At 38.0% G+C, this 12,833-nt stretch overlaps 1 protein-coding gene across 5 annotated transcripts in view; it reads right to left on the reverse strand.

The window, feature by feature from the left end:
• LOC117287812 (transient receptor potential cation channel subfamily M member-like 2) overlaps positions 1-8,658 on the reverse strand; it is a 41,130-nt gene extending 32,472 nt beyond the window's left edge. Inside the window, exons 1-2 of one of the 5 annotated variants that reach the window (XM_033768335.1) lie at positions 8,401-8,658; positions 6,382-6,601 (exon numbers count right to left, since the gene is read on the reverse strand). In XM_033768335.1, coding sequence (XP_033624226.1) covers positions 6,382-6,561 — 180 coding nt within the window. In that variant the 5' untranslated portion in view covers positions 6,562-6,601; positions 8,401-8,658. The other 4 variants (XM_033768334.1, XM_033768336.1, XM_033768340.1 and 1 more) reach the window with 4 other exon arrangements.
• Between the last annotated feature and the right edge of the window lie 4,175 nt (positions 8,659-12,833).

Here is a 12,833-nt window from a genome sequence, read left to right on the forward strand (position 1 = left end):
GATAAAACTGACCAGGATTAAAATTGCTGGTAGATGAAAACTGAAAGTCCATAATTTCTTGGAACCGTCATTATTATTTTAGTCATGTATAAATGTAGTATACGTATGTACAATAACATGTGAAAAATCATTTCATTTCAGAAGGTGGTCGTGTTTTGAAGTTATTGCCAAGAACTTTCCACACAGGAAGAATAAAACATACTGAGAAGGGAATCTGACAATTTTTAAACATGTTTAATAGTTTTTAGATTCAAATTTTGGGTTATTATACACTGATAACTTTGCCATAACCATTACTTCAAGAAGATAACAAAAAATCATTTGAAATGCATTATACTACCGAAAGCTGCTGTATACTTTTACTAAATAAGTTTGAATTGCCATTCATTTTAAGAATGATTACAAAAAGAAACATAGAAATCTGAAAATGCGCTATTGTTGTTTAACCATCTTTTAGTTTCACTCTACCAAAGGTTAGCCAGAACTGGGATTGATGTCGCAAGATCAGGGCCCAGAAAATATTGCTCAACAAATTTCTGTTTTAAAAGCAAAAACAGGAAACCAGTCAAAACAAAATGTGAAATGGTATTTTGGCTGGTAATGTTTTTCTTGTTTTAATCAAAATTGTTTTGTGCTTAGCCACTTTTTGTGGTTAAAGCAGCTACCTAAAGGTAAGAGATTGGGATTTCCCTAAAATAGTCCAGTGTTTGTAATATCCTGTTTATCAATCTATCACACAAACAAACAATTCTTAAAACTAACATAACTTACTAAATTATAACAATGGTGAGTCTTATCAATAACTTCTACATGAATTTATTTTATACCAGGTACATTCAGGGGGGGGGTAGAACGGGGGGTTCTGGAGAACGAGAAAAAAAAAACAGAAAAAGGAACACATAAGGTCTCCATAGGGGTATACTTAAAGACTGGGATGTTCCACACGAAATTTGGTGTACAAAGTCTATGGTAGGTTCTTAACTAACAGGAAAGAACAAAAGATGTCTCCACATCTGTACGAATGTAAACAATAGAGAATGCATACTGTGTGTCCCTACACACACCAACTATTATGGGGTAGTCAATGGTGCTTTCTACCATAGAGTTTAGACACACATCGGTGTGCTGGCTGATATTTTATGTGAATCGAATGTGTGCAAACTCAAAAAAAAAAAGATTGACTTGTTTGTTTCCAATGACCTTTCTGATGATTCTCTTGGTTTTTTTTATGCTGGTACATCAAGTTGTCTTCTCTTTCAGTCCTTGTCATAATATTAATATTAATTGGTAAACAACAAAGTTTAAACATTTAGTTTGTGGATTGCAACAGATACAACAAACAAATTCTGTTCCCACCCTGCACATGTCAATTGTTTGATTCAACAATATTTAAAGGGTACCGTACATTATTTATTTCTTATTTACCCTGGGGAAACCTCTCAGTGAAACACTGTTTTTCAGAGGTGTCCAGAAACTACACATTAAAATTTTAAAATTGTATTAATTAACCCAATATATTTATAATAACATGTAATGGTTTACAGTTGGTAGAGCGCCATCACATTATTTCTTTGTACAACCCAAAATTAATTGCACAACTTCCTATAAAATTATTATGACCATGCTACTTATAATACAATGTACCTGTACCGTGTATTACAATGTGTGTGTGTGTGCAGGCAACAAAATAACACACTGCACCTACAGCTTGCCATGGTGCCAGCTGTGCTTTTGCTGGGCTGCCTTTTGCAAAATTCCAAAATTAAACTTTCCTCTTAAAAGTCCCCCTTACCAGAGGAAAATTGCTGAGCCCTTAAAAGAATGAAATTCAACACCCATTGTAGTGCGTGTGATTTCACTACTTTCTGCACCTAGGTTGTTTGTGGCACTCTGCTCATTGGTTCCACGTACCCGTACATTTATCATTTCTGATAACCCCCTTAAAACACATTTAATAAATGTTGGAGTACAAGCTACGTAGGATTAGAGTTACAAAGTACATTTGGGGTGTCTGAACATCGGTTTGTAATCGCTTTATGGCTTAGTTAGACATGCCAGATGGCATGCTTTGTTATTGCAAAGGAAACCTTTTAGACATACACGGCAGCGTTGACTCATAAAAAAAACGGTCAAAAGGAAATTTACTTTTAATACAGATGGGCAGACAACCAGTCCTGGCTGGCTGGAAATTAAATACATTTTAAAAATTGATCACATTCCTATTGAGTTATTGCATGATGACTGTGCAAATATTTTGCATCGTTAGCCAATAGCTAAGCTTCCTCCATGTTTTAAAACAATTGTTGAATTTCACTCCAGTGTATTACAGATATATAGGCCTATTATTAGTCAGAATTGTACAAGAGAAAGACTACCATAAACTCTTCATCCAAAAGAAGGTGCTCCAGAACTTCTTGTACGTCCCATCTTGGTAGCGATGCCGTCTTCGGAGAGGACAATGCCATTTTGGAATTAAGTCACTACTCCATACAAATCAAATATAAAGATTGAAGTTTCTTCAGTTGACAAACTTCGATGAAAGTCTTCTACAGGTTGTATCTTTCACAAGCATTGACAGGAAAGTGGAACTTTAGCAGTGAAATATGTGTACATCCTGCCTGTGTGATTGTTTTATCAGAGCCCTCAAGGGTACTCTAAACAATGATCCAATCACATCACATGATCCTACGCTTCCAGTCAAGGAAAAAGGAAGTTACACGACCTCACCCACAAAATATTTCATAGACACATGTTAGGTCCTAAATGGGACTTCCCATCGACCCCTCTTAACATGCGGCTGTGTAAAACCGATTAGAGTTTGCTACCTGAACGCAAAGGAGTAAAGTCTGTGAAATAGTGAACTTGGGTTTCAGCCAAACACCTCCAACATCCAAATACAAACAAACCACAAGTGCAAAGGACAGAAAAGATCCTGTATAACCACAGTGACCTTGCAAAGGGCCTTTGCCCTTTCTGGCAGACTGGTCTTCTGGGAAATGTTACATTTTGTGTCATAATTTCCAGATAATTCAAGAGTTTAAAAGTATAAAAGTAGCTAAATAAGTTTTAGGATGTCCCCCCACTACCTTTCTACATAACAAAAGTTGATAAAAACCAGACCATAAAATATCAGATTTCTTGCTTTTTTTCCTTTGAGAAATTCAGGGATTTTGGCTCTTTTTGTAAAATAGTGAGGGCTGATGGCGTCTTCATGATCTAACCAAGCCTGTGGCTCAACATGGAATAATGAACTCTCGCCCAGATACTGCATGCTATGCGCATACCCTCCCACCATAGCATCTATAGTGCAGTTATTCTTTTTTAGAAAAACAAAGGCTTCAATCATGGCGACACAGGCTCTTCAAATGCTTGATGTAACCAGAACACATTAAACCAGGCTTACATTTTATACTACATGTCGTCAACAATTTCTCATTTTGTTTCATAACAATGTGACCAGGATGTTAATAGAGTTGATAAGAAGGGATACTGATGAGGAGAATAGCTTTGCCGTTCACAATTATTTATTCTGGAAAATATGAGAGAACAGAGTCCGTTATGTGGTGTGGTCTCTCGTGAATATAATTTGAAAGCGAGTCTAAATGTGAACGTGAAGCATACGAGGGGGCAAGTGTAAAACAGGTTGATTTGCATAAATAAACGTTTCTAAGACGAACTGAATTGGCGGAAGGATAAAAGGTAAGGTAAGTAATAAGATAACAAATGAAAGAAAATAGTACATTTTTAATAAAGGAAAAGTAAGAAAACTCTGTGGGGTGTCTTCATAACCGTCACAATAATAACAGTAACTTTTTTAGGAGAAAAAAAAAGCGTTCCACATTTTAAACATTTTTTTTTATAGGGCCTTTGAAGCCAATCAAATGGTGAAATTAGCATCAGATTTAGTGTAAAACACACAATGACCTGACACTCCTTCCTCCATGCATAGAGCAAGGACCACACAGAGTTGTTGACAGCCAACCTGCATTAAGTGCATGACTCTTTCAGTGAAACAATTCTGTAACTTGGTCAGCCCATCAGCCTGTGTTTATAAAAGAACCAGCAGAGCCTAGGGTACTTTCTGAAGGCAAAAGTTGTACACAATCTTACTTTGTGTTGATTACAAATGGGTACATAGTCTGATTTTTATCAACTTTCGATCTATCCAGTATGAACTTCAAAGAAGTGGTAGGAGATGGCAGTCAGTTCGATGCAAAACAAACGGGTATCTCAACTCCTTCATACCATACTCTGTCCGTCTACTCAACCTCAGTGTTTAACTAGTTTGTTTACTTTCTGCTTAGATGTTGTTATCAGTTCGATTCCATTGTGGTTTATTATGTAGTTTTCTGATTAATATTTTGTATTTCTAGAAGTTTATTTATGCTGTGTTACATGTAATCATAATGAATTTCCTCCATGGTAGGACCAATACAAATTGAATTGAATTGAATTGAATTGAGCTGAATTGAAATGAAGCAAACATAGTGAGGGGCATCAAGGGCCGACAACAAATGTACATTATTTTGTACGCCTGATACTCAATAACTCTTGAATTTATGTGGAATTTATAAAACAAAATGTATTTCTATAACATTCTCATGTGACTAATGTCCCTGCCAGAGTCCCCTGAATGTACAAGGTCATTCTCTTGGTAAACATGGTTTATATACCATCATTCAGCTTACAACTTCCACTTTCTGTTCAGTAACTACAAAATGGAGCTCAATGAAAACTATATCGCGGCTTCAACAACTGATTGTTCAAAGTTTCAAAGGAATCATATAGATGTATAGTTTTTAATATCATAAATGTCCTATCTATGCCTCTTTTTTATACTTTCCATCCTGTTTCTCCTTCGGACGATGGCACAAATATACTACAAAGTGACAACCTTTGGGAAGGCATGGGCCAGCAGTCTACAGCAATGTTACAGTCACTGCATGGTGAAAGATCTCGCAGATCCCATCAAGTCCAGAATGATTCTACTTGGGATGGTGGCACAGAAGTGATAACCTTTGGGAACGCAAATGAACCAAATTTCACAGACTTGCTTTACCTTGAAGTCAAAAACCAACTGGTCTAAACGCTCATCGGAACCAAAGGAATGGTGACTGTGACTTTTTAATAGCGGCCACTGATGATGAACAGATCTCCGTTTAGGATTGTCAAGATCTTCTTGGGTGATGTCAGAGATGTGCCTCACGGCCGCCCTGTTACCGTTCCTGTTCATGGTGCTTGAGAGTGGTCTTCGCTATCACAAGATCACTGGCACACCCTTCATATTCCACACAGCACTAAAACATTTCCTATGACAACCTTGAGTCTACTCAACAGTATGTATATGTGTGTGCATCACTGGGTTTATATTGGGCAATAAACCCACCCAATTCCATTCACAGTTGGTTCAATCTTTCTCTATGACCTTTCTCTATGGTTCAGTGCACTCACTCAAAAAGGCTATACAAATCCCAATACTGGCAGGAATGTTCAATGATGCGTAATCAAAACTTTTCCCAAGGACTCATTTTTGTATAGCGCATATCACAATCACAGAGAAGTCTCTATGCACTTTGGAAGAAGTTAATCACGTGGGGAATTCTGGGATTTCAAGAGAAGATTTCAAGTCAATAATCCAGATTACTTGATTGGCCTCTTGGCCATTTAAGCACTCTCTCCAGAGTTTAGAACAATACATCTTTGTATCTGAAGTTCACAGGTTGTCAAGCCATTGGATTTACACAAGATAAGACACTAAATTACTGTGCCAAAAAAAGAACACCAGACACACAAAACCCTGTTCCCGATGCTAATGTAGTCTAGGGTTTGGTAACTGTGGAAGCATTTCAAATCAAAGGAAGAATGTGATATTTGTGTACACTATAGACGATGTGACCTATGTTTACATTCAAACCACCCTCTGTTGACAAAACACTGTGTACGTCATGTTTCGCCGGGCAACGAGTTGCGTAGTCATAGTAGGATTGCGTACACTTTCTAGCCGGCTGCCAAAACAAAAAGGTTTTGCCCGGCGGTATGCGCACGAATCATGTTATGGTTTTCATGTGACGTCAGAGGTCACATCGTCTATAGGCAGGCTATCCTGTTATCAGTGCAGTCTGCTAACCCTGACACACAGTTTCAAAAGCCTTTGTTGAAAAAAATGTAATAAACATTAGCGGTAAAATATTTTCTAAAAGTTTTATTTTTTAGATCTGTCAAAAAAGTATTAATAATCAAATTATAACATATTTGGTTATGTCACTCTGGTCTACAGAGGGCGCTGTAACAATACACCTTCTGACTGCAACTCCAGTTAACGGTATAAAATTGATTTTTTTTTTTTTTATGATTTGGGAAAAAAAAAATACTTACATGTACCTTAGCTAAATCGATTGCACTGCCAAAAGAGAGGTTACGTTTGCGATATTTCATGAAATTTGGTGCTTCTAGCTGCACTAGACCGGTGGGTGATGTGGGTCGGTTGCCGACATATTGCTGGGTTCTGAAGTTGAAGGAGCTGGAAGTGGTGGCTGCCATTCCTCCATGCGCCATAGACATACTGTCAATGTCTTGAAGCAATACTCTTTCAAATTTACATCTGGTGGAAACAATTATATGGATAGATTTTAACAAATGAGTACCTGGGTCCAGAAGTCTATATAAAAAGCCATTCTTTGATTTCCATCGCCATTTGAGCATGGAGGAAGGAAATGCCTCTGTTATGAACTAAATCCAATCGAGGTTGTTCTGGATCTCTGTGCGTAGCCGAAGCCTTTGTCATCGGGAGGAGGGTTATGTTATCGCAACTATGTCTGGATCTAGACCCAGAAGGAGTACAGCATCGGTCTAGATATGTAGAACCAGTAATTAGGGGGTGCTGTATTCCTTTTTTTGAAATTTTGACAGAATTCTTTTTTGAAATTTTGACATTATAAATAATGTCAAAATTTCGAAAAAAGGAATACAGCGCCCCAGTTTAACTACCAAGGTCTACTCTAACAGTAGGCCTACTCAACTATGTGGTTTAATTTCGTTCTGCTCTAGGAATAGTCTAACAGCAGCACCCCAGTTACTGTGACACAGACGTCAGACGATAGCGGAATGAACCTTAAATAGTTCAAGTTTGAAGTTCTAGAACTAGAAGTAGACTGGATCATGATTCATGGATGGTTTTCTTAGTCTTAGTCTTTCTTTCTGTTTTTCCTTGACTCTGGTAATTATTGTTAAAAAAGAGTAAGAATTGACACTAAACTCACTATGGAGCAATGTTCAGAGCATCTCGATTGTTTCCAGATTCATAACATATCGTAGCGTCTTACGTTAAATCCACCCTCATATGTTTTTGGTCCCCAACTTTGATTCCCGTTTACCGCGAGATTGTGCAAGCTGCACCGGTGACAGAAGCTATGCAGTTTACTCACAGTCTGTATTTTCATCAGGCTTAATCATCATCTGAGAAAAAAGTTTCCTATCGTTGGTTATGCTCAAACATTTATAATTTGATTGATTTTTGGTACTAATCACTAGTGCATTATTATTATGCCAACATTCAAATGAGTCAAAGAAACATCATCCAACCTCGAAAGTTCAAAACAAAATTCCTATCTGCTAGATTGAGTTTCATTCTGCTTTAGTCACTAGATGGGACACATGAGGTGGTTACTATTTGGGATTCTGTGGTGTGCCAATATGGGGAAAATATTAAAATATTTTAAGTGAAAATGACAACAAATATTTTTTTTTATTTACTGCATACTGTAACAAATTCCGATAAGCGTAATAAATATTAAGTCTAAATTAAAGAGAAAATATCATAGATTGGTTTCTTATCTCCTGAAACCAAACATTACTGGTCTGAAATGGGGGAAAACGGATTGTTTTTATGAAGTGTGTGTGTTTCAAGGGGGTGGGGTGTTTCATGCCTTATTTTATGATATCTCTTGATACTAAATAATATAGCCATAATACCGTGGGACAAAAATGTAATTAAATTTGTTAAGTAGTAATTAATTAATATTTTTGATTTATTTTGCACGCCATACTAGCTTCTGAATATTCAGTAAAATACCAACCAATGAAAGGTGTGAAAACATATGACGTTGCTCCAATGTCGTGCATGCATAAGCACTGTTAATGGCGGACTGTCTCTCGCAACGTAAAACCAAAACTTAAAAAATTTCAACACACCATGAAGTGTAAGTATTGTTAAAAAATTGGATAGATGATTTGAAAAAAAAAAATTAGTTTTTGATTGTGAACAATTTTCCTGTTACCCTACTGAAAACACATGACACCAGGATATTACATTTATCATTTCAAATAGAAATAAATAATGGGCGTCGTCCAAAATCAAGGCCCAAGGTCAATCGTACTGCATCAATGCATTAGAATACTCACCGTACGAATCTAAATCTTATCTCCGGATTCTACACAGAGTCCGCAGTCTTTCCTCTAAACCTAGGTGGCCAGTCAACATCCACCAACAATCCCCTTCACATTCTACGTTTATTGGGGAACTGAATTATACTTTCTACCTACATGACTTGAGCAAAAGCAAATCATCTAAAACGTAAAAACAGTAAATTAATTATCATAGACCCCTGGAGGTAGAAACTAAGGGAATTTATGGTTTAATTGTTTACACACACTACTACTATACACGAGCCTCCACTCGTGTCGTATAGTAGCCACAACAGGCGTTTGTTGTATACAAAGGAAGTCATCATTTTAACACATGAACACAGGTAAGATGCACGCAGTAGTATACACTGTCAGTGTAAAACACGTATGTAGTCTACGGCTCAAAACGTCACTTGATGGATGAGTGGCAAGCTGGTTAAAAGACGCCACAAGAGGGCGCTATAATGATTTACAAATGAGCGCAAGGAAAATAACTCATACCCGTCACGAAAAGGAATGTTAAATTTGTAATAAGCACTCTAAATTAACAGATAATGCTGGACTGTGCGAGCTCAAGAAATAAACGCACACTACTTAAAAAAAAAAAATTGTGAAGCATCGTGCTCTTTAAAAACAGCCTTTCCAGCCATTTAATTGTTTTTCCGCTCACTATAATTGCCATCTCAAAAAAAAATAAAATGTTTTTTTAAGGATTCCCTTAATTAGTTCCCCAACCACATGGAAAAGCACTACAACAGTGGCAATTTCGTAGTTCAGAAACTTTGCTTTCCGGTGTGTTAAATGCAATTATGTCCTCTATGCAATACTATCCGGAGGACATTATTGCATATGCAAAAATGTCCGCCGGACGTTTTTTTTTTTATATGCAATTGTGTCCGCCCGGACACATTTGCATTATGCAGTTTTGTGTCCGCCCCCGTGCAAAACCGTCCTTGCAGTAAATTAAACGCCCTTGGTCGACGGAACACGTTCGCCATTTTGTTTACAAGCAAAGTGCATCATGAATGACATGGGAAATGTTCGGCCGTTGGGTACATTCGCTGCAATCATAAAATACGTGAATTATGCTGCATTTATAATGTGCATGCACGCTCGCTTATACGTGCGCACATAATGTACAGTGATGTACATGTCCACGATTTTTGCATAGCGGAGCGGACAGTATTGCATGGCGGACACAATTGCATCTGAAGGCAAAGAAGGAAAATGGGTCACACTTCCGAGTTGGTTAATATTAAAGTCCATTCATAAATACCTCAGACAGGTTCGCTATTCCTATTGGTGGAGAGCGCGTCACGTGGGTGTGTATAAACCTTTGTTTATGACCAGCACAAAGTGTTGAAACATGGGCGTGACACGCGAGTTTGCACCTGTGCTTATGAGACAGTTTCTTCATTCCTTTTGGTCGAGAGCAACGGCCAAGACAGTTGTGCCACATCACGCGATACGCGCGACGCGCACAGCATTCATAGACCTTTTCGCAAATACCGGGGCGCGCGCGTAAAGCTTGGAACTAGGTGCATTGTGGTCTTGCTGGTATCCAAATTTGATCCATATCCCACAATGTACCTCATTCAACAGTCTGCGCTTGCGTATTGGTATTTGCGATAAGGTCTATGAGGAGTTGTTTACCCGAGGGACTTGACTGGGCCTTACCATTTCATAGCTGGAGGGTTGTTGTGTTGAAAGAAATCATTGAAAAATTATAATTTTTGCATTTATTTTACTTTTTGACCATAAGTTTTGATGTTTTTTGACCGAAAAGGTATTTATGAATGGGAATCAAAGTGTGTTGAATCGGTTTTCAACTAGTGGTTTAAACCCGCCGAGGCCTGGTTCTTGATAATATTTACCTCGACTTCGTCTCTGTAAAATGATCAAGAACCAGGCCTCGTTGGGATTAAACCACTAGTTGAAAACCTCTTCACCACACATTGATTCCATTAATTAGAGTAACTGACGGTGCATATTGCTGGTTTTTGTTACATTAGTTTATTATTGATTGTTGGTCGAGGGACACTGGACAGGAAATCCTTGCCGCGCAGAACGAGACCTTGGGAGGGAATTGGCGGGCGATCCTGAGGACGCGCTTCACTTAAAGGCACTGGGCAGTGAAAAGTTGCCTTGGTAAACGAGCGATGGTCAGGAGAGCTATTGAGAGACACGGTAAGAAACTGCTCCCGATGAAGTAACGTAGTTTTTGAGAAAATTCTCACTCAGTATTAAAAGACTTCAGGCCCGACTGAAAGCACACCAAAATTTACGTCACAAAGACAGAGGGAGAGGGAGGGAGGGGGTGGAAAAAAATGACCATGCCTTAAAGTCAAGCCCTATTGTATCAATTCGTTTGCTCATGAAGTCATTAGTGCAATTAGTATGGGTTTAAAGAATTTGCTTTTGCATAATATTTCGGAGCTCTTGTTGGATAGGTGGTCTTTAAAGCATGATTTTCTTTGGCAACAAAATAAAAATATAATTTTTTGTAAATAAAGCCATTCAGGCCCTACGTTTTGTATTTTGATTTTTTTCTTTCAAATAAAAATGTGAAGACCTTTTAGTGACCTTTTCATCTTTTACGAATCTTAAATAATTGCCATTATGACCTTTGATCTGAGCAGACTAATTGAAGGTTTAACTGGTATTGTATTACAACAATAGGAATCAAGGGCAAGTTATTGATGACAAATTTCATCACATAAAATCATTAGCTAGTCACAAAAGCAGTGTATTTATAACGATCGAGCAATACGGTGGTTTCTTGTGATTTTTCCGCCGCGTATTTGAGTTCATAGCGGACAAATCAATGCTGTTGATCCGTTTGGTCACAGGAAAATTCCTAACGTTTTTTTTGCTTCCAAAAACGAGAAGACTTTTACGAGAATACGTGAGATTTTGGAGAGATTCAGTTGGTCTTTCCAGTGACGTAAATGATGTTAGAATTCTGGATGCATTTATTTGTGCTTGGTGTTCTTTTCACCAAGACTTCTGCTCATTCGTGCAAGCATCAGATGGTGTGTCCATTCGGCTGGGAGTCATGGGGTGGCTCTTGCTACAAACTTCTTGATGGAACAATGACTTGGCATGAAGGGGGATTGAAATGTCTGGAGATGGGAGGGGAGATGGTTGCGCCTTCATCGTCGGATGAAAATAACTATATACTGAGTAAAACCGATTTTCGAGTGTGGATTAATTGCAATGATTTAGAGATGGAAGGACAATGGAACTGCACTGTAGACAACGGCGGGTATAAGAACTGGTACACGAGGTATGGTGAGCCGGGAGGTGGAACTCGGGAAAATTGTGCTATGCTTGAATTTGATAAAGATGGCGGATGGCTTGATGTCCGATGCTCACAGCTTTATTCCACCATCTGCAAAGGTGAAGAAGTCATGACAACACAGGCCAAGTTAAAGCAATGGCGACTGCTTGCGTCGTGTCTGACCGGCCACACCTTACGAGAGATACCGAGCAGCAACGTCCGTGCCTGCGCCACGGTGTGCCACTACGACCCCAGATGCCGTTCCTTCAACGTGCAGCATTTTGGGACAGGGGAGCGAATTTGCCAATTCAACAGTGTCACCCGCAACGAGGCCGACCACACCCAGTTTGTGAAGTCCAAGAAACATTTCACGTGTATTTACGGAGAGAGATAATTTCAATCACGAGTTAAAACAAAGAAAAAACGCTCAGAATGCTACTGCTAACAGCCGATCGTTTGCTTATTGTACTCGATTTTTAGCACAAGTTTGCTTGCACTTTAATACAATTTTAATTAAAACTTTTTTATACGAAACATTAAGCTTAAAATAAACTGGGCCTTAAATACAAATTATTTGATTGTAGAAAAAGAACCTAAGACTTTTGTCTCTCAGTAAAACAAATCAGCCAAAGGAACCTCCGATGGGAACTCATCTATGAGGTGGGGGGGGGGGGGGGGGGGGTGGGGGAGTCACAATTTTCCTCTCATATGAATAAATAACTATTACTGTTGAGGTTTGTGTACAAGTAGATATAAGTGAAGTTCTATTAAACATGAATGTTAAAATGACGTTGATTGAGCTTTATAAAAAAAAAAAAAAAATAACAGATTTTGAAACAGAATTAATTTCATCTATGTAAATAATGGAACTTTATTACTAAGTCAACTTTATTACTAAGTCAAATCCAAGAATTTCTACAAACAATGATCACCAGCAGAAGTATAAACTTTACACCATGTAAACTTTGGTTGTCTTCAACTAAACATATATTGCACGAGAAAACTGTATAAAACTTAAAAACTGAAAACAAACAATTTAGGCTGGACAGATGGTTCTTAAAATCTTCAAGCAAACTTAGGAATCAATTAATAAGTACACTTCTGAAAAAAATAATATATTAGAAGTTTGGTGGGAAAAACCCCCACTTAT

Source organism: Asterias rubens, chromosome 3, assembly GCF_902459465.1.
Source record: "Asterias rubens chromosome 3, eAstRub1.3, whole genome shotgun sequence".
NCBI classification, from domain to species: domain Eukaryota; kingdom Metazoa; phylum Echinodermata; class Asteroidea; order Forcipulatida; family Asteriidae; genus Asterias; species Asterias rubens.